The 22287-nt window shown below is 48.0% G+C and overlaps 2 protein-coding genes across 3 annotated transcripts in view; one reads left to right on the forward strand and one right to left on the reverse strand.

The window, feature by feature from the left end:
* NECAB3 (N-terminal EF-hand calcium binding protein 3) overlaps nt 1-22287 on the reverse strand; it is a 125175-nt gene that overhangs the window by 18976 nt on the left and 83912 nt on the right. The gene's annotated exons all lie outside the window — the stretch shown is intronic.
* On the forward strand, nt 10863-11981 carry ACTL10 (actin like 10). The gene has a single exon (XM_050917433.1). The coding sequence runs from the start codon at nt 10863-10865 to the stop codon at nt 11979-11981; it is 1119 nt and encodes a 372-aa protein (XP_050773390.1).

A 22287-nucleotide genomic window follows, 5' to 3' on the forward strand; every position in this document is an offset into this window, starting at 1 on the left:
TGAATGAGTAGAATCCTACATTAACACCAGCTACAGCAGCTTCCTGCCTGTTCGATTTCTCCTTATAAATATGCTAATAATCTATTTCTTCCACATTTTCCTCCTTTCAAAATGCCATGTGCCTGAGATGTAATAAACATGCTTTGTTCTGAGCCCTGTAACACTGTCCTCCAGAGGTGCCAATGCAGCAGAGTCAGGCTGCTGCCAGTGGCTCTGCATCTCCAAAGTGGCATTGGCAATTTGATGATCTCCTTTCCTAGTTAATGACTGTGCAGCAACACAGAGAGGGCTGGGAAGCCAGAGGACACAGGACCTGTGGTGCTTGCAAGCTCAGCTCCTGACCCCAGTCAGTGTGGACACCTTCCCTTTGCAAGGAAATGCTTATGCAAGTTTGGTGATGATGGGTGTAGAACCTGGAGGTTGACCTAAAAGAGGGACAAACTGAAGGGAGATCAGAGGACAGCAGCTAAAATGTTTTGTCTGGAAGAACTGTCACAAGAGGAACGCCTAAGGCATGCATCACTACTTAGCCTGTATTCAGTGCTTTGCAATCAGTAATTAACCCTTGCAACATGCCTTGACACAGATGACTTTGCATCAAAGAGATTAGAGATGTTAGGAGATTTGCTCAGACCCATAATGTGAGTGGCAGAGGAGAGAATCACTGCCCTGTCCAGAACCTAATCCATTGCATCTGACTGCTGAGTGCAGACAGAAGAACAACCTACAAATACCTGGACAGTCTATCAATGGTTCCTGAGGAGGCAAGAGAATTTCTGGAGGCAGTGCAAGGGGACAGAACTAGAAGTAAAGGGAAGCATTTAAGACAAGGAACGTTTAGGCTAAATATCAGGGAAGAGTTCCTAATGGTAACATCTCTCAGCCTCCCAACCAAGTGGCGAATCACCCTCACAGGGGCATTTGCAACTGTGGACTATGTGCTCTTAAATATACTGGAGGCAACAATCCTGAGTCAACCAAGGAGATGGATTACGTGTGTCATAGCAAGTCTTCTCTGTCTTCTGGTTGCATAGCTAAAACTAGTCCAGGTTACTCCAAGGTTCTTTTTCATCCTTAGATCCATTTAAAAGAACAGTGCCTCGATTTCTCTCCTTCTCAGGTACTTTTTCTTTCTCGAGTTTTTTAGCTGCCTTTGTTTCCCTTAAAAAGCAGATGATGACTCTGGGAATGCCACAGAAAATATTATTCAGAACTAGAAGTTTACATGCTGGCCTGCCCTTCTGCATTCACCATTTGGGAGTATCCGGTGTCCTGGGGGCAGTTTTGCACTCTCAAGGTGTGTGGACTGAGCTGCTGTCAATCAGAGGTCTAACTAACTACCTGGCACGTGGCCACAACTGAGGGAGATAGCTACATAACATCAGACTGGTGGGGCTTTTGCATGAACGCAGCATTTCCCACCTGAAGCTATAAGCCTTTTTGCATCATCACATGTTTTCTCAGCTGAAAGATCAAAACCAAAGATCGGGGCTCAAGTAGGAAGTGACAGGTTACCATTTGCCTGCAGCCAGAGCAGCTGGTGCTGTGATCCTATCAGCTAAGTAGCACTGGGACTTGGCCTATACTTGGATGGGAGACCTGCAAGGGACATTGAGTACTGCAAGTAGTGATGCTGGTAGTTCACTAGGAGTGTTCCGCCTTTTGAATCCGTTCTGAATGTGGCACTAGGGGGCTGCTAGGGATGCTAAAGGGTTTCCCGATCACTGGTAGTTACAAAAGATCCCGTGTCAATTTTTGCAAGAGCAGGGATGTTAAACCAGCATCCTGGTCACTTTGCCTTCCTAAAATTCAACCATGTGCTTCACTGGATCCAGGACTTGTCTCTACTTTCTATCCCAAAGCGCTGGGCAGTGTGGCACGTTGTGTTCTGCTTCATTACACATAGGTGATCCTATCTCTAAAATAAAGGGCCAGATCCACATCACTTATGCCCTCTAAACAATACTTTAGTCTGAACTGTCTTTAATGAGACCACTCAGCAAAACGATACAATATGAATGACTTGTACTGGGTCAGCTCATTATCAGGCAGGGATGAGGGAAGGAACGAGCTGCATGTGGCACAAACTGATTTGAGGGTCTCCTCAGCATCATTTGGATCCACCCAGTGCAATCTGCTCCCAGCGCTCCATGCCTTGAGGAGTTCACACACAGACACACACAGAGCCTGGCCTCTTTCTCTCAATGCCAAGGAAGGGCATCCAGGGGATAGACAGCAGGACAATGGGACCCAGTGGGCCAGGCAGCCTCAGAGACACCTCATCCATTGTAAAGTCACATCTATGCTCACGGTTGACATCACAGAAGCTCCTTGACTTCTGACACAACTGGCTCAGTAGGGGCAGTACCAGCTGGCTCGGAAGGAATCACAAGATGGGCAATTACAACTCCAGAAAGAAGGCGAAAAAAGCAAAGCAAGAAAAGAAGGAGAAGTGCCCAGATCTGGAGAAGGAAAAGGAGAAAGGGCAACTGGTTATCTATCTGAAAAAGAACAAGTCCACTGTAAGTGCCAGCTAGTGACTAGCCCGAGCTACAAAGGTCATCCACACTAATGCTCTCCGACAGCTTCACACCCCATCTGGTCACACCCCTCGTCCCACACAACATGCACAGTCGCTGCCCCCATAACTGCCACAGACAGACACACGCCAGGCTCCACTCTCCTACCACTATCACAGCGTTCCATCTCTCCTGTAGAGTGACCAGGAAGAGGCTGACTGCTGTGTGGACTTGTGTTATAACCAAGTTTCAAAATTATAATAACTGGCCCTGGGCTAAGGCCCTTCTCTAGGTTTTTGCTGGCCCTGAGATGACTTTCTTTTGGGGGGAAGGGTGCATTACGCTGGTGGGTTGGGTCGGGGTTGTACATTTTGATACTGTTCACTGCATTGTATAGTGCCCAGGAATGCTGGTGACAAGAACCATCTTGAGTTCCTAATTGACAATGTATTTGTATTAATCCTTCTTGAATGATCGGAATTCGAGCCTCTCGGCCAGCCACTGTCTCTCGCTCTCGGGGAAACAGGAAACCAAAACTCTGGGCAGGGGGACTGGGGAACAGTCCCCTAAAACACATCCATAACCCAGGGAAAGTCCCCAAGGACCATCATCCACTTTGCCTAATAAGAAGCCTTGGAATTTCCCGTCAGCCAACTAGCAAACACCCTGCCCCTGGGGTGACTGTGAAGGGACCAGTGACACTATGAAGGCACTTTCTAGGAAGTAGCTCCAGTGTAGCTTCACTCTGTGGAACCGTTAGCAGCGTAACTGACCACGTCTGCTCTCCAGGAGCACCTGGTTGAGGCTGGAGAGCTGAAACGGGAGGTCCCGAGCACCAGGGGAGCAGCCCACGCCAATGTGACAGAATGCTTTGTTTGTTTCATTTATTCTACAGATCAAAGCGGTGCTGATTCCTCCTCTTGGAAAGCTGTCCCATAGCCCAAAGACCCTCTCTCTGATCACCCTCCCTCCTGGTAGCAAAGTTAACATCTTTGGCAGATCGGAGCTAGCCAGCAAGAGGGGAGAGGTTCCCCGGCCACCACAGCTGTTCCCCTCATCAGCACGATTGGGAGCCGGAGATGGGGACATCCAGAAGATGAGGAGGATCCTGACCCTGTTTTTTTTGGTGGAGTCTGATAAGGCCAAGGAAGGGGATTCCCTGGGCTCCAAAAACAGAGTGAGGTTCTGGTACACTGTACACCCAGGCACTGTGAGTGGATGGCCCAGGCTGTAAGCAGCCCAAGGAGCGTTGCTGTCTCCAGCAACAATATAGCGCACTCTGGAACCAAGGAACCCATGGAAGGGGGAAAATAAACCAAGCCGAGCATCTCAAATGACTGGCTGTGTTTAGTATGTGTTCTGGGGCATGGGAGGAAGGCAAGAAATATTAGAACTTTACACTAAGGGACTGGCACCAATGACCCCACCTGCAGTTCTTGACTGGAGAGAAGGCCTCCAGGAGACAGTGCAGGAGGTGGGGGATGGGGTGGGAGGTGAGAAAGAAATTGGCTTTGCAAAGTGAGTGCTGCCTAGCTAGCCCTGGAGACAGCTCCCTTAACAGCCTTTTGGGGGTTCTGAGGGGTGAGTTGACCAATGAGAAGGATGGTGAGTGAATAGGCAAAATGCTTGGGAAGAAATTCCCATTGTATAAAGAGGGGACAGGAGCCTCCACTCTATCAGCTGAGAACTAAGAAAGTGTGGGTTCCTGGCTTTCCTGGTGGAGTGGGAAGTGCCGGGCCAACTGCTTCCACGAGCAAACCTCCGGAATACGGACATACAGGGACGTCCATTCTGCACTAAGAGATGCTGTAGATCATTGTTAACCAGAGAAACTGGGGCTAAGAAAATGCTGGCACCTGGTCAACACAGTGGACTGGAAATCAGTCAGAGATCAGGAGTTACAGTAGTGTATATAACAAGATGGGAGGCTTAGTGTTCCTATAACGTCCCTCTGTTGTGACTGATAGAAAGCAACAAAAGTATTGCTGAACCATTTAACATTGGCTTTTATTAGCAACTCATGCTGGAAAGTGCTTTCCTGTCTGCTAACAAACTACCCTTTGCTCTCTCTCCTTGTCAATCTGTGCTGCTAGTCACGCTCTGGAGTGGAGTTATATAATTGTGCAGAGCAGTCACACTGCGTGAACCAGGAGACAGCTCCAGCAGAAAGAGCTTTTGCAGAGTAAAAGCAATTTGGATGTTGCCACCCTCTTTCTCCCCAGGCTCTGGATCAGCGATCTTTAACTTCAGGAAGGAGAGACCCACAAAGCAGGTTTTTGGTGAATAAGAAAGCCACATCCCAGAAGCTGGTAGAATCACAAAATAATAGAACTGTAGGGCTGGAAGGGGCCTCAAGAAGTCATCAAGTTCAGCCCCCTGTGCTGAGGCAGGACCAAGTAAATCTAGACCTTCTCTGTCAGGTGTTTGTCCCACCTGCTCTTCAAAACCTCCAGTGATGGGGATTCCACAACCTCCCTTGGAAGCCTGTTCCAGAGCTTAACTGCCCTTAAAATTAGGAAGTTTTTCCTAATATCTAACCTAATTCTCCCTTGCTGCAGATTAAGCTCGTCACTTCTTGTCCTACTTTGTGTGAACATGGAGAACAATTGATCGCAGTCGTCTTTATAACAGCCCTTAACATATTTGAAGATTGTTATCAGGTCCCCCTCAGTCTCCATTTCTCAAGACTAAACATACCCAGGTTTTTTAAACTTTCCTTATTGGTCAGGTTTTCTAAACCTTTCATCATTTTTGTTGCTCTCCTCTGGACTCTCTCCAATTTGTCCACATCTTTCCTGAAGTGAAGTGCTCAGAATTGGACATAGAACTCCAGTTAAGGCCTCATCAGTGCCAAGCAGAGCAGGGCAATTACATGTGACTTGCCTACAACACTCTCGTTAATACACCCCAGAATGATTTTTGCCTTTTTGCAGCTGCATCACATCGTTGACTCATATTCAATTTGTGATCTACTATAACCCGCAGATCTTTGTCAGCGGTACTACTGCCTAGCCAGTTATTTCCCATTTTGTAGTTATGCATTTGATTTTTTTTATTCCTAATTATAGCACTTTGCAATTCTCTTTAGTGAATTTCATCTTATTGAATTCAGTTCAATTCTCTAATTTTTCAGGCTCCTCATGAATTCTAATTCTGTCCTCCAAGTGCTTGCAACCCCTTCTAGCTTGGGGTCCTCCACAAACTTTATGAGCATACTCTCCACTCCATTATCCAAGTCATTAATGAAAATATTAAATAGTACCGGACTCCAGACTGACCCATGCAGAACCCCACTAGATACACCATCCCAGTTTGACAGCAAACCATTGATAACTACTCTTTGAGCGCAGTCATTCAACTCCTCATAGTAATGTCATCTATACCACATTTTTTTCTAGTTTGCTTATGAGAGTGTCATGTGGGACTGTGGCAAAAGCCTGACTAAAATCAAGATATATCACATCTACTACTTCTCCTCTAGCCATCCACTAGGCCAGTAACCTTGCCAAAGAAGTAAATTAAGTTGGCTTGGCATGATTTTTTCTTGACAAATCCATGTTGACTATTCATTATATCCTCAAGGGCTTACAAACCGATTGTTTAATAATTTGTTCCAATGTTTCCCAGGTATCAAAATGTGTCTGACTGGCCTATAATTCCCCAGGGTCCTCCTTGTTCCCCTTTTAAAGATATGTACTATGTTTTCTCCTCTGCAGTCTTCTGGGACCTCAGCCTTCCTCCAGGAGTTCTCAAAGATAATTATTCAAGATTCTGAGATTACTTCAGTTTAAGCACCAAATTTGAATTTAAATACATCTAGCATCTAAATATTCTTTAACCTGATCGTTCTCTATTTTGGCTTACGTTTTGTTCCTGCAGAAGTGTTTGCTCTGTGCAGATAACTCTCCATGGGCGGAGTCCTGCACTCCTTACTCGAAGCATGGCTCTGTCAGATACTGTGCTCTGCTGTGGTGGTGCTAAGCACCACCTCCTACGGAAGTCAACAGGCGCTGAGGGTGTGCAGCACTTTGCAGGATTTGTCTCCAAATTAATATGCAGACAAAGCTCAGGTAAAGACAGAGAAAAGAACACCAGATTTGGCCCCATCTGCCCACTCCATTTCCCTATCTCTAGGTGATGGACTCTGAATAGAATTCTAAATGGATACCATCAATACCGTTCAGCTAATGGTCTTATCCAACTGGGATTGAGCTGTGTGTGGTGCTTAGCAAGAGATCTAGAACATAGCAAAAAAGAAACAAGCCCTGGAGGCAAGAATAGGGGTGTGAAACGGTTTGCTGGGCAAATCTTGCTTCCCTACAATTCCTGTAGTTTCCTGTCTGTCCTCAACTGTTGCGTAGTTGCTATACATTCTTAAACAGCTCCTACATTCCACCACAGAAGTGGCAGCATTTCAGTGAGTGCGCTCAATCCTTGAGGGGATCATATAGGGAACTGGGGTAAAAATCTGTCTGGGGATTGGGCCTGCTTTGAGCAGGGGGTTGGACTAGATGACCTTCTGAGGTCCCTTCCAACCCTAATCTTCTATGATTCTATGAAATGCTTCCTGTCAATAAATAACGTAAATAGCCTCTCTCATCCCAAAGGATCTTACAACAGTTTTACAAGCTGTCAGTGTAGGAATTACTTCACCCCTCCCTTTGGATGGAACACACAAAGGCTGTTTAAGAGCACACAGCAACACGACAGAATTAAGGACAGTGGGCTGGGACCTTGCCAGGGTCTCAGCAGTGTCATCCCGACCTGTGGGAAGGGCTGCATTAGTCTGATGCCCAGGGCCGGCTCCAGGCACCAGCCCAGCAAGCTTGTACTTGGGGAGGCAGATTCTACAGGGCGGCTCCCACCCAAACCTAGGGCAGCACAGCAGGTGTTTTTATTTTTGGTTCCCCGATCCGGCCACCCTGTAGGGGGCGGAGGAGGGGAGCGCCCTGCAGGAAACTCGGCAGGGGAGCCCGCGTCCTTCCTTCCCAGCCAACCAGAGTGGAGCGGAGCCCTTTCGGCAGGCGGTGCGGGGGTCGGGGCCACGGGGTGAGCGCCCTGCTGAAGTGCTGGCTGTCCCCCTTCTCTCTCTCACCCCGCTCCCTTCCCCTCCCCCCCATTAGACCGGGCGCGCACTCTGCAGTACAGGGAGTCCCCCTGCACCCTGGCTCTGGCCGCCTTGCAGGGTTTTTTTGTTTTGGTTTTTTCCCTGCTTTGCTGGCTATGCCATTTCCCCCCCCCCCCCCACTTGGCCGCTCCAACCACACAGTTTTTGGGGTTTTTTTATTTTTTTCCCCGCTGCTCTGCCGCTCCGACCGTGCTGTGTTATTATTTATTTTTTCCCCCTGCTTTGCCAGTCCGGCTGTGCCACAGGTTTATTTATTTATTCCCCCACCCTGCTTTGCCGCTCCGGCCGCCGCTGCCCCCCTCCCTTTTTTTTTTGCTTGGGGCGGCAAAAAAGCCAGAGCTGGCCCTGCTGATGTCCATGAGGAGTCAGGGCTTTGGTATTACAATGCATTCTACTGGCATCACCAGTTCCAGCACACACACACGCGCACACACACACACACCTATGAGGTCATGGGAGCTAACAATCCCTTCCTAGGAACAGAAACCACATGGGGGAGGGGAAGATTCCAGAACTCCCAGGACAGCGTCCCGCCACTGGAACCCCTCCTTCCTCACCAGCAGTTCTGGGCCACACCCGGGAACCCTAATGTCTATCCTAGGCCAGCTCCAAGAGGATCCAGGGGTCAGAGGGAAGAGGAGATGAACACACGGAAATCATCAGGTGAGGGCGTCATACCCTACATGATTCCACCCCAGCAGGGAGGGTATCAGAATCTGGGTCTGTGTGGGGCTGCAATCAGGAAGCAGTTCCAACACATCTCCCCCAGAGGAAATGATGCTCTTTTAGAAAGGGGTGCCCTAAATGCAACATAAAGGCCCTTTTGGAGCCCTAGAACGCACTCAATGGCCACCCTCAGCCTATGACAAAACTGAGCTGCAGGGTTTTATAGCTAGGGAATCTGAACTCCAGGAAGTTCCTAGGCCCAGTCAACAGGGCTGAGCACATTTGGGTTGGAATTCAACAACGCATGAACATTTCTTTGACAAGTGCCAAGCTGTCATGGGGAGCTCTCAGCAATGAGGCGACAGCTGCTATCAGCCCATTCATCTGGGGGCAGTGTAGGGTGGAGAAAGAAAACAGGAGAGACAAGTGAGAAGAGGATGGCACGGAGGAGACTGCAGAACATCAGATTTAACTATATGATCATGTTAGATAAGGTAACCCCAAATGGTGCCCGGCAAGGTCATCCGGCAGGGGCTGGACAGAGAAATGTCACTCTATTTCAATGGAGGATTTCATCAGTTTGAAATCTTGTTTTGTTCCAATGGAGAATGAAAACCAAAACTTCAAAATGCTTCACAAAGGGGAATGGAGCTTCAGCTGTGGGGCAGTCCACCTGGTGGGCTGCCCAGGACCCTGTATCCCTGACACCAAGGCAATCTGTCTGCATGGTTGTCCCAGAGCCACAGACCCTGGGAGCCTACAGTTTCCAGGCTTTGCACCCCCTGCCACCTGCCTGGTGGGCTGCTGAGGAGCTGGGTGGGTAAGCTGACAAGAGAGTAGGCAAGTTTCTGACGGATCCTGCCCGGTTTCCGGAGGAATTTCATCAAAATCAAACCGTTTCCTCAAAATGTTTTGATCTCAACAATCTGCAAAATCCAACGAAAAACATGTAGTTGGAATTTTTCCAACCAGCTCTACTCCCTACATCACCAGAACCCCCTTTGCCGTGCCTATATCCTGGGTAGTTCTGCACTATTTAACATGACCCAGTGTAGGGGGACAAACATTTTTAGGAGAGTTTCCCAACAGCAGCAAGTGACCTCGTATCAGTGTGTGCCATGGACAGCCCATTTCTCAGAGGGTTGCACGATAAAGTGGAGAAAATCCTTCCGTTCCAAACCTCAATTATCAGCTGCTCACAATTTTCCTTAAACATTTCCTTTGGGAGCGAAATTTCACACCATAGCCCAAAGCTGGGGTGAGGGGCTTTATTTTTTAATTTGAACAAAATCCATTTGGTCCTTTCTGAGGTGCGTGTAAGGGGGGTAGAGGTGGGAAGGCTCTGTGACCATTTGGTAGGCTGAGACAAGTGATAAAGGCCTGAACATTGATACCTCTAACGGATCCACAGCCCCCACGGAGGAATGCGCGAGTTTGCCAGGTTTGCACAGTTTTGATTTGGAAAGAACAGTAGAAAATGTCACACCGAGCAGACACAGAATGTCATTTTTAGCACCATTAAAAATCACCCTTCCCAATATGCATGCAGGTATCAATTGATGAGGGGGGAAATGCAGTTTTCAGGGAGAATCAGCACAAGGTATAACCTGATTTTCTAGCCCTAGGTAGCCAAGCATCAGTGCATCTCTGGCCTCGTGCTCACTGTGCGTATTCATGGCTGCATGCATGGTGCACATTCTGCTTGGTACCCGCACAAGGCTAGACGGTTATCAAGCCACACTGCATCTGACATGCATCTGATGAAGTGGGTATTCACCCACGAAAGCTCATGCTCCAAAACGTCTGTTAGTCTATAAGGTGCACAGGATTCTTTGCTGCTTTTACAGATCCAGACTAACACGGCTACCCCTCTGATACAAGCCACACTGACACACACGCTGGGAGCTGCCATTTGCATGTGGCAGTGCTAAGACAGAAATGCCCTACGACCAGTCTGGGGTAGGAAAACCAGCCCCAGGCCATAGATAGTGCACTACAGCCGAGATTTAAAGTTAATGTGGTTGGGCATCTGCATCCCCTAGGCAGCTTTGAAAAAATCTCAGCCTAAGAGCACCTGAGCAGCAGTTTGGATTGTTATTCTTCCAGATCATTCCTTTGGGCTCTAGGAGCATTGTCTCATTGTGACGGGAGGCTGTTTCGATGCAATGTGCTGCTGAGCTGAAGTAGAAGCATGACTGTGTTTACATGCGAAGGCACAATGAGACGGCCAGAAGTGTCCAACCAGACCAGCTCCAGAAGGAGGCAACTCAATGGCACATCCAAGTCACTGCTACCGAGCACTCCCCGGCTTGTGGGCATGTCCTGACTCTTGATCATTGTGTTTCTCAGCTGTAATCCTGCATTAACAATGTGTTTGTATTTAACTGGTAATCGATTAGAACTACATTATAGATAATCCATTTGTTTTGTTGCAGGATGAGGCAAGCTTTCCAGTTCCCTTCTTCCCTCTAATCCCTGACTGCGTGTCTCCTACATCCCGACGTCAGAGGTGGATAAAGCTCAGACAGTTTGGTGGTGCAGATAACACTATGGGAAAGGTCGCGGTTATCATCGACAATGGTAGTTGCTTCACTCGGGCCGGCTTTGCTGGAGAGGATAAGCCAAGGTCTGTGTTGAAGACCACGTCCATGCCTCCCACCTGCCCAGCTGTGATGCGGGAGACCCCATGCCATCTCACCGCCACTGGCTGTGGGACAGGCGGTGCCAGGGCATCCAAAACCCACCCGCTCAGGCACGGCATCATCACTGACTGGGAAGCCATGGAAAATCTATGGAGCCACCTTTTCTTCTGTGAGCTGAGACTGTCCCCTGAGGAGTGCCCGCTCCTCATGACAGACTCACCCTCCTGCCCCACAACCAATAGGGAGAAGGCGGCCGAGATGTTCTTTGAGGACTTTGGTGTTCCAGCCTTGTATGTGGCTAACACGGGGCTCCTCTCCCTCTGCTCCTGTGGCAGGGTCACTGGCCTGGCTGTAGAGACCGGGGCTGGGGTGTCCCATGTCACTTCCATCTGCGCTGGGCAGATCTGGAGGGAGGCCACCTATCGCCTGGACGTGGCTGGGTTTTTCCTTTCCAAGCACATGCATACCCTACTGCTGAAGAGCTCTAATGACCCACAGCTGCTATGTACCTTGCAGAAGACGACAGTGACCCAGATGAAGAAGCAGTGCTGCTACGTGTCCATGGACTATGAAGGAGACCTCCAAGACAAAACTCACCAGTTCCCAATGGGTTTTAAGACCCCTGATGGGCACTGGATAACTCTGGATAAGGAGCGGTTCTGCTGCCCAGAGCCACTCTTCCAACCAAAACTGCTAGACCAAAACTCTCCAGGCATCCACCTTCTAGCTTTCCAAAGCCTCCAGAAGGTGCCAGATGAGTGCAAGGGAGACATTATTGGTAATACTGTGTTATCAGGGGGCTCATCAATGTTTCCTGGCTTCCCTGAGAGGATGTGCTCAGAGCTGGATGCTTTGTTATATGGCAAAGGCTACCGGATTAAAATTCTGGCTGCCCCAAAGAGGAGCATGGCAGTCTGGGCTGGAGGGTCCATGGCAGCCTCGCTTAAATCCTTCCGGCATATGTGGATGAGAAAGGGTGAGTACCAGGAGTGCGGGGCAGCATATGTCCACAAAAAGTTCAATTAGTTTCTAATAAATAACCACTGTTTTGGCCCAAAATGGTATAATTCTGTCTATACAATTAAAGCCAAGGCAGGAATGCAAAGGTCTCTGTAACAAAGAAAAGTAATGCATCTGGCATCCCAGTTTCCTGTCCTCTCTCCAGGGGCAGAGTTAAGGGTATCATTATATGAGTGCATATTAGAGCATTGTTTGAGAAATACCACCTTACTCCTGGATTTCCTGAGTTTCTATTTCTGGGGCTGTCGACACACAAACTGGAACCAAAGTAATTAAACTGCTTTTAATTCACACCTATGATTATTTCAATGGAAGTCTGTGTGTGGCCACTCTTAATCTGAAACAAGTGTGGCCACGTATAGGCTTATACCAAAATAATTGAAGCTGGCATGAATGAAAACTGATTTAATTATTTTGGTTCCAGTTTGTGTATAGACAACTCTAAAATTCTAGTGCCCTGCAGGGATACAAAGCACCCACACTGATGTGTTGCTGCAACTTTAACTTCACCTTCAAGTTTTGTTGGAGAATTTCCTTTTTTTTTTTAAGTCCCTGAATTTCAATAGAAAGGATCTTTGTCCTGCAGATTGTAGAAGAAATCCCCAATCAAGCAGTACTTATGAATGCCAGGAAGAGAAACACTCCATTTGTCTACTGGACCCACTCCAGCAGAACTCAGAAGAGCCAAATGGAGCAGGGTTGGGAGGAGAGTAGTGGTGCAGGTGATAGCATATATAGAAAACATTCTTTCCCCATGTTGCCATAGCAAGATTCCTAATACAAAGTTAATAATTCTGATTTTTACATTAAATCAGGTAAACTATGGTGGTGGACATCGGATCTTAGCTAGGGGAGGCTAGTTAGCTAAGTTTTTCTCTCTTGTTCTCTCGCATTTTCTTATAAAGTGACAAAAATTAAGAGACCTTTTCTGTTCTGAATACTATTTTTAGGTTGCCATAACTCAGGAAAATTCTACCTTGGACCCAGACCCAATCTGTCAGTTTTGAGGCTCAGGCAATTTTTGGTCTTGGATTTTAGGGACTTGGTGCATAATTGGCCTAATTCTGGACACTCAAGACCCAGTTCTCTGCAAGCGTTGCTCCCCTGAAGTTAATGGAGTTATGCCAGCATTCTCGGCTGACTCTAAGTTTGCCACTTTAGCTCTGGAAAGGCTGCTACCTAGCAACATTCTGAGAAAGGGAAATATCACTGAATCCATAAGCAGAGTTTTCTCTGCAGATACTTCTTGATCGGAGGACAGTGCAATGGGGTTGTGTATCTCAGAAGTGGTTTAGGGATGGCCTCAAACTTAATTCAAAACTGCAGAATGAAATTTATTCCCAGTACAACTATCCCCTCTACAGACTTTAATGCCACTCCAGCTCTTCATATCCACAGACCAAGTGTCTGAGTCACACTCAGGGGCAAGTCTTGAAGTTACTGATTACTCGCTGCAAAACTACATCTTGATGACCTCACAGTAGGTGTTTGGTGGCTTTTACAACTAACCTATTAGGCAGAGGCATATCGCCCAAGAGGAGGGAGGCAGCAGAATTACCCTGACCACCCTCCCAAGGAAGAGTGGCCGTTACCATGAGGAAGCCCCAGCTTGAGAAATTCTATCTCGAGAAAGACAATTGGAATGCCAAAGCAAGGGTAGGAGGAAAAGATCTGGAGAAGGAGGCAGTGTGATTCAAACACTGTTTTACAAGAAGAAATTGGTAAGTATCCACTGAGGACATACCCTCGTTACCGGGGTGTCATCATTAGGTTATTAATTGTTATTACTTGTCATTGTTTGCCAGTTTGCAGGGTGCTTTATGGATACGAAACCAGACAAAGGAGCTTACAACCATTAGCAAGAGGGATCAGTGGACTAACCAAACACAAAAAGAAAGAGAGGAAAAAACACATAACAGTCACTTACCATTGACACAACTCATACCCTGCACACACAACATGCATACACTACATACTCTGCTGCCACAGCAGGGGAAAACAGAACACAGCATTTGGATTTGTCTACTAAGGTCCTTGGGGACTTTCCATTGGCCTCTGAGGGATATACTGACCCTGGCTATTCACCTGCTTAGCCCTCACACCAGTAAGGGAGAAGTAATGGGAAAATTTGTTACTTTCCAGACCAGCTCTGTGCATCCCAGCTCAAATAACCACCTCCCATCCCCACTGGACTGTGCCATCCCCTAGTGACGGCCATACACCAGGGATGGGAAATCCTGAGCTGGCAGACAATCCAGGCTTGCCACCAGCACCAACCTCAGCCCTCTGGGGTGAAAGGAAAGGACACAAGGAGAAGGCAAAGCAGAGGTGTCACAAAATAAGGAAAGCCATGGGCTCAGTCTTGCTTCTGGTGGTCATGGTTTTTGAACTGGATGAGGGGTGTTTCCTGGACCCCCTGATGGAGGTGGTCCCTTTCTGGTACAGACTGCACTCCCTGCTCCATGGTGAGGAGCTCTCTCGGTACAGTCCATGGCGGAAGCATTGTCACCACTGAGGGGGCTCAGGAGGAAGGAAAATGAGCATCTCAAATGACTGACTGTGGCTAAAACAGAATCTATTATTCACTGACTTACTCCTAGGAGGTAGAATTGACTTTCTTTCTGTAGACGAGATGTCCAGTGCCCAAGCATTCTATTGGTGTCTACACAATAAACTCAGATAATACAGAGCGGTCTTTCCCTTTGCAGTTCTGCATGATCAGTAATATCATCCAGAAGGCAAAACACGGGCCGAGATCAGAAGGGCAATATTTCAAATGGCGTCACGCACTTCTCATGCCCCTTCCCATGCCTTCCAACATTTCCAATGGAACACAGTGACTGAGGAAACTGATATGTGATGGCTTGTCAAAGTTATGTAACACGAAATGCCTGTTTGTGTGTGTGAAGGAAGGTTTGTAGGAGTGTTCCCGCTGTCCCTGGACATGATTATCTGGGCTAGAATACTGCCTGTTGACTCCATTATCCATCTCCCAGCACTCTGCAGAAGGTATTAACTCTAAACCACACATTGCGGGCCTGATTCTGAAACAATGTAGGGATGCAATTTTATACACAAAAAACATAGACCCAGTTATGCGTCTAATTTGCATGCAAAATGACTGCAATTGCACAAGCAATTCAAATAAGGGCACCCTCCTAATAGCTAATAGCCAGGGCCGCCCAGAGGAGGGGGGCAAGTGGGGCAATTTGCCCCAGGCCCCGCAAGGGCCCCAAGAGCCCTGGCCAAGAATCCCTTCCCTGGTGCGGGGGGTGGCTAGAGGCTTCTCGGAGACGCTGGTGGTTGCTGCACAGAGCTGCGGGATACGCTGCCGGCACGGTCTGCAGCGCAGCCCTTTTCCAGGGCCTCGATTGGCTGAGCTGCCCGCAGAGCTGGACCCTGGTGCTCTGGACCCGGGCGGAGGTAAGTGGGAGGGAGGTGCTGGCATGGGGCAGGCTGGTCCTGTCCCGCGCGGCGCTCAGCCATGCCCCAGGCCCTACGGGGAGGTGAGGATGGGCGCAGGGATGCCTGGGCTCTATGCCAGCCCTGCCACAGACTCCCCGCCGGCAAGCAGCGCCACCTGGCCTCACCCCACGCGAGTGCTCCTGCTGGGCGTGCCAGGCACAGCGCAGGGGCTGGGACGGGGCAGCTCTGTGCCCATAGGAGAGCTAGGGGGCTCCCTGTGCTCTTGCAGCACTGCTAACGGGCAGCTGCTGGGGATGGGGTGGGAGGGGGCAGGCGCTCTGGCTGCACTTGCAGTACGTCACCTAGGCAGTGGCAGCTCTGGCTGGATGGAGCGCTGCGGGTGGCTGGCGAGAGTGCACAGAGCGTGTCTGGTGGCTGTGGGTGACTCTGGCTGCAGGGGGCACATGGAGCTGGGGTGGCTGGAGAGAATGCACAGAGCATGTCTGGTGGCTGTGGGTCAATCTGGCTGCAGGGGGCGTGCAGAACTGGGGTGGCTGGAGAGGGCGCACAGAGCACACCCAGTGGTTATGGGTGAGTGACTGGCTGCAGGGAGTGCGCAGAGCTGGGAGTGGAAGTTGGAGCAGTGATGGGGGCATTTAGGAGTATTCTCTGCAATGAGTTTGTCAGGCCTCAGCAAGGAAGGGCAAGCCAGTCATTTGGAAATAGTTCCCGCTGTGTCTGGACAATGCTGTGTCCTGATCAATACTTGTCTGGAAAACTTGGCTTGTAAGCACAGCGTTGACTTTTGGAAGCAGAAATTCTCCCCCTCAAGAGGAAACAACCCCTTTGCATTTCTACAGTCCAAAACTCAGTCCGTTTTTTTCTTTAAATAGCCCTTAAAAATGTACTGTGGGGGTGAGAGCTTCCCTCTGACAGCCTACAGCTTGTGTATCCCAGTGATGTAACGACTGGAAACCAGGCTGATTTTAATGGAATCCAGGACAGTCTGCTGCCTGACAGACAGGAGACTTCACTGGCCTCCACACCATGCTAACGGTCACACACGCACACTGTGTGGTACCCTAGCGCTGTGTGTGTGTATGTAGCTCTACGGTGAAAACCCAGTTGTGCTGTTAACTTGCAGGGCAATCATTTTCTGCCATAAACCTTAACTCCAGTCAATAATATGCCCTTTGGCATGTCTTTGCACTTGGGTTATATGTACTCAGCTGATTTACAGTAGTAAATACCACGTCCCCCCAAACGACACAGGATCAATAGTTCACATCGGGCAGTAACAGTCCACTTATCCTCCTCATGCAAGTTCTGAGCTCAAACTGGGAGACCCGGTCATGGACAAAGGCCCATTGCGTTAGGTGCTGTGCAAACACAGAAGAAAAAGATGGTTCCTCACGTCCTCAAACAGTGGTTCTCAAGTTCACAGCCAGCTCTAATGCAAATGCAGAGCATGACTAAAATGAACTAGCTGTCTGATTTCAAGAGCTGTGGGGCAAGATAGACTGATTTGAGTTTGAGATTTTGTTTAGTTTTTCATTTGCTTTCTTCCTAGCAAACACTGCTGTGTCTACCCAGGCGGGCCTGCTTTTAAGTGCTGTGGAGAAGTGCTCCAGCTGCCACAGCAAAGGGCCCTTTATAAATGCAGAACATAACAATCAGATCTATTACAATTACTACCAGGTGGCAGGGTCGCCCAGAGGGGGAAGCAAGTGGGGCAATTTGCCCCAGGCCCCCATGAGAATATAGTATTCTATAGTATTGCAACCTTTTTTTATGGAAGGGGCCCCCCAAATTGCTTTGCCCTAGGCCCCCTGAATCCTCTGGGCGGCCCTGGTGGCTAATCAGAAGTATTTGCATGTGCGATTACCAGGGCCGGCTCCAGGCACCAGCCGACCAAGCATGTGCTTGGGGTGGCACCTTGGGGCAGGGTGAGGCTCATTTTTGTTTGTTTTTTTGGTTCAGTGGGGCAGTGCTCTAGGGGTTTTTTGTTTGTTTTTGTTTCCGCCGGGTGGCGCTCAGAGGGGGGGCATGTTTCGGTGGTGCAGCGCTCGGGGGGGCGGGGCTTGGGTGGCGCGGCATTCGGGGGGCAGGGGCTTGGGCAGCACAGTGCTCAGGGGCAGGGGCTTCAGGCAGCGCAGCGCTGGGGGGGGTTCGGCAGCGCAGCACTCGGGGGCGTGGGGGCTTGCGCAGTGCTTGGGGGGCAGGGCTTCTGGTGGTGCGGCGCTCGGGGGAGGGCAGGGCTTCGGGTAGCGTGGCACTCAGGGGGAGAGGCTTCAGGTGGCACAGTTCTCAAAGGGGTGGGGGCTTCAGGCGGCGTGGTGCTTGGGGGAGTGGTGGCTTCGGGCGGCGTGGCTCTTGGGGGGGTTGGCAGCGCAGCGCTCGCAGGTGGTTGTTATGACAAGGCAGCACTCTTTTTTTTTGCTTGGGGTGGCAAAAAAGTTAGAGCAGGCCCTGGTGATTATCCACATTCTGCATCTGATCTCCTATAAGTCAGTGTTCTGGACTGGCACACACCTGAACACGATCAGACCACTCACCTCGCTATGATGCCCAGAAGAGCAGACAGAGCTGTGGTTTCAGGGAGCAGTTCAAATAACATTTTCATAATGCATTGAAACTTTTCTTCAGACCAAGTTATTTATCTGTGCAATCCTTCTTCTACAATATCCCTTTAGAGGAGCTGGACTATTCTCCCCGAGGGCTGCCTTCACCAGCCTGCTCCTTTCCAGGGGTCTCTGCACCATCATCAATGTCATTCTTTCGTTAACCTTTGAATCCCTTCCCACAGGGTTACTCTGTCACTGGTCCCATTTGTTGTCCTTTTCCTCCCTTCGTGGTTCACCCCATGGCTCCTCCATTTCCTTTGTTGCCTCGATGGTTGCTCTGCCCATTTCCCATCACCCTCCTCTTCACTGACCCCCGGCTGCAGGAAGTGGTCTCCCCATAGTCTCCTCACTCCAGGCAGCAGTTTTCTATCCCAGCAGACTGTCCCACACTCAACCTCTATCAGCTGCAAGGCCAGTTCTGTAACACTTATATTGGGCAGCACTTACTTTGATGGGCCTGCTTATGATAGGCTAGGTCTACACTTAAAACTTATAGCGGCATAGCAGCGTCGGACAGGGGTGTGTATAAATTCCACCCTAGCGGACACAGCTATGCCAACAAACCCCACAGTGTAGACACAGCTATGTCGATGGATCAGTGCTCCTGCCAGCATAGACACTTTCTTTCCGGGAACTGGTGTTCTTACACCATCCAAAAAGCTCCTTCTGTCAGTGTGCACTGCGTGTACATGGACCCCATGGTCTCCCTTATGTTGTGTTTGCTTAAGCCCTTTCACTTTCAGTTTAAACTGATTTTTACAGGAAAATTCCTGGGTTCTACAAAAAGTATTATTCATTTTCTGATTTTCACCCTACTTTAGTATCATTCAAATTAGGGCTATCAAGCAATTAAAAAAATTAATTGTGATTAATCGCACTCTTAATAACAGAATACCATTTATTTAAATATTTTAGGATGTTTACTACATTTTCAAATACACTGATTTCAGTTACAACACAGAATACAAAGTATACAGTGCTCACTTAATAATTATTTTTTATCACAAATATTTCCACTGTAAAAAAAGATTTTTTCAGTTCACCTAGTACAAGTACTGTAGTGCAATCTCTTTATCATGAAAGTTGAACTTACAAATGTAGAAAAAATGTACAAAAAATATGTACAAAAGTAACTGCATTCAAAAATAAAACAATGAAACCCTTTAGAGCCTACAAGTCCACTCAGTCCTATTTCTTGTTCAGCCAATAGCTCAGACAAACAAGTTTATTTACATTTGCAGGAGATAATGCTGCCCGCCTCTTGTTTACAATGTCACCTGAAAATGAGAACAGGCGTTCTCACGGCACTGTTGTAGTCGGTGTTGCAAGATATTTAAGTGCCAGATGCGCTAAAGATTCATATGTCCCTTTGTGCTTCAATCACCATTCCTGAGAACATGCGTTCATGCTGATGACGGGGCTCTGCTCGATAACAAACCAAAGCAGTGCAGACTGATGCATGTTGATTTTCATCATCCGAGTCAGATGCCACAAGCAGAAGGTTGATTTTCTCTTTTGGTGGTTCGGTAGTTTCTGCATCGGAGTGTTGTTCTTTTAAGATTTCTGAAAACATGCTCCTCAGCTTGTCCCTCTCACATTTTGAAAGGCACTTCAGATTCTTAAACCTTGGGTCGAGTCCCACAGCTATCTTTAGAAATCTCACATCGGTACCTTCTTTCCGTTTTGTCAAATCTGCAGTGAAAGTGTTCTTAAAATGAACAACATGTGCTGGATTATCAGCTGAGACTGCTATAACATGAAATATATGCAGAATGCAGGTAAAACAGAGCAGGAGACGTACAATTCTCCCCCAAGGAGTTCAGTCACAAATGTAATTAACACTTTTTTTTAAACAAGCATCATCAGCATGGAAGCATGTCCTCTGGAATGGTGGCCAAAGCATGAAGGAGCACACACATGTTTAGCATATTTGGCATGTAAATACCTTGCAATGCTGCCTACAAAAGTGTCATGTGAACGCCTGTTCTCACTTTCTGGTAACATTGTAAATAAGAAGACAGCATTATCACCTGTAAATGTAAACAAACTTGTTTGTTTTAGCAATTGGCTGAATAAGAAGTAGGACTGAGTGGATTTGCAGGCTCTAAAGTTTTACATTGTTTTGTTTTTGAGTGCAGGTATGTAATAAAAAAAATCTACATTTTAAAGTGGCACTTTCATGATAAAGAGATTGCACTACAGTACTTGTATGAGGTGAATTGAAAAATACTATTTCTTTTGTTTATCATTTTTACCGTGCAAATATTTGTAATCAAAAAGTGGTTAGCAGATAACGGGTTAAAGATCTCACATACTAAAATGGGAAGAAAACAAAGATCTGTATCGGATCCATTTCAGAGCACAAGGAAGTATTTGAAAGTTTTAAAACAACAAAAACAGATGAAAAGGATGAAGTTGAGTGTATGAGTCACAAATAGTGTGGCCCAATTATTAAATGTAAATATTTACAGGCTAATAGTCTACAACAGTAAAATGTTTATTCAAATGAAAAATTTTATCTGGAGTTTAGAGAGATATTGTTCTCTTAAATTCAGAGGAGGCATTGTGTTTTGAGTTCTGTTTTAGTTCTGCAGCAAACCACATTGATGAACGGAACTCAAAGCATTAATCTACGGGATATTTCCCCTTCCTCATGTTCTTCCATCCACCAAAATAAACCCCGGTATTTACCCAGAAAAATTATTAATAGTTTTTTGCACTGATTTTCATCTCTTTTTGTTGTTGTGGTAATAAACACTGATAAATTCCCAGGAAAAATTAAATAAAAAAACCCTGAAAACAAACGGCCCTGTCTAAGCTATAGTGCTTCAGCGTAGACATGTACAGCAGTGAGGGAAGGAGTTCTCTTGTTGCTATGCGTAATCAACCTCCATGAAAGGTGGGAGCTAGATCAGGGGTGGCCAACCGCTGGCTCCAGAGGTTAATATGTGGCTCCTTGCATAGGTGCTGACTCCGAGTCTGGAGCTACAAGTGCCAACTTTACAATGTGCAGTGGGACGCTCATTGCTTAACCCCCTGCTCTGCCCCAGGTCCTGCCACCACTTCACCCCTTCCCCAAGGCCCCTGCCCCTTCCCCCGAGCCTACCATACCTTCGCTCCTCCCCCCTCCCCACCAGAGTTTCCTGCGCACTGCAAAACAGCTGATTGTAGCAGGAGGGAGGCATGGGGAGGGAGGGGAGGTGCTGACTGGCAGGGCTGCCGGTGGGCAGGAGGCGTTGGGGGCTGGAGGGGGAAGTGGATGGGGGGCTGCTCACGTATTACTGTGACTCTTTGGCAATGTTCATTGTTAAATTCTGGCTCCTTCTCAGGCTCAGGTTGGCCACCCCTGAGCTAGATCAACAGAAGGATTCTTCCGTCGACTTAGTGGTGTCTATCTCAAGGCTTGGGTCTTGGTCGGCTTAATTACGTGGCTCACAGTGTGAAATTTTTCACAGTCCTGAGCAATGTAGTTCAGCTCACCTACATTTGTAGTGTAGATATAGCCTAAGTGCTACTCAAGTGGAGTAAGGGTAACAGACCTGAGCCCATATACTACTGCTGTGGTAGCACTGGACAAGGAGAAGAAGACCTCATCCCCTGGGCAGCTGGGGTGCATTCATGCTAGAGAGAGGAACATAAGTGAACTCAATAACTATTGCTTTTTCCCTAGTATCCTATCTGCAGTGAGTCACTGAGCTCCTTTCTGAGTCACTTCTAATTTCCAGTCCATTCAAACTTTCCAGGCTCAAATCAAATTACCGACAGAAGATCTGCTGTGTTCAAACACTGCTCAACCAGAACAAGAAGGGGAGAGGAACATCATGAAATGGTGAACCCCTTCAAATCACAGGTTCCCCACTCAGTGTGAACTCTGGGTCACTCAGACTGGAGGAGAAATGAATCACCGAAAACATCAGAAGCCTGTCAGACTTTTCCCCTTGCTGGGTGTTGTGAATTTGCTGTCCAGAGCATGTATGTCCAAAACAGATTCCCACAATATTGTCAAGGTTGAATGTTTCCCATTCCTATTGCATCTCACTCTGACCCATGGAGAAGTTGAGGGCTCCATAATTTTGTAAGTCCCAAACGAATGCACTTGAGTTTAACCCTGTCAATGCTGGCATTTCCGAGAGTGCTAGCGAAACGTCTGTGGGGGAGGAAGGGGGCGAGTGTTATATATTATGAGGATCCAGGCTCACTCAAGCCTAACACTTCAGGGCTTGTTCAGTCCTGCTCATTGGGGCTGTAGATTTGGGAGAACCCACACCTAGGCTTTTATACAC

The sequence above is a fragment of the Gopherus flavomarginatus genome, chromosome 11 (assembly GCF_025201925.1).
Source record: "Gopherus flavomarginatus isolate rGopFla2 chromosome 11, rGopFla2.mat.asm, whole genome shotgun sequence".
Taxonomy (NCBI): domain Eukaryota; kingdom Metazoa; phylum Chordata; order Testudines; family Testudinidae; genus Gopherus; species Gopherus flavomarginatus.

What these genes read in the sequence shown, in the direction of transcription:
- ACTL10 (XM_050917433.1), top strand. Translation starts at nt 10,863, where the DNA reads ATGGGAAAGGTCGCGGTTATCATCGACAATGGTAGTTGCTTCACTCGG.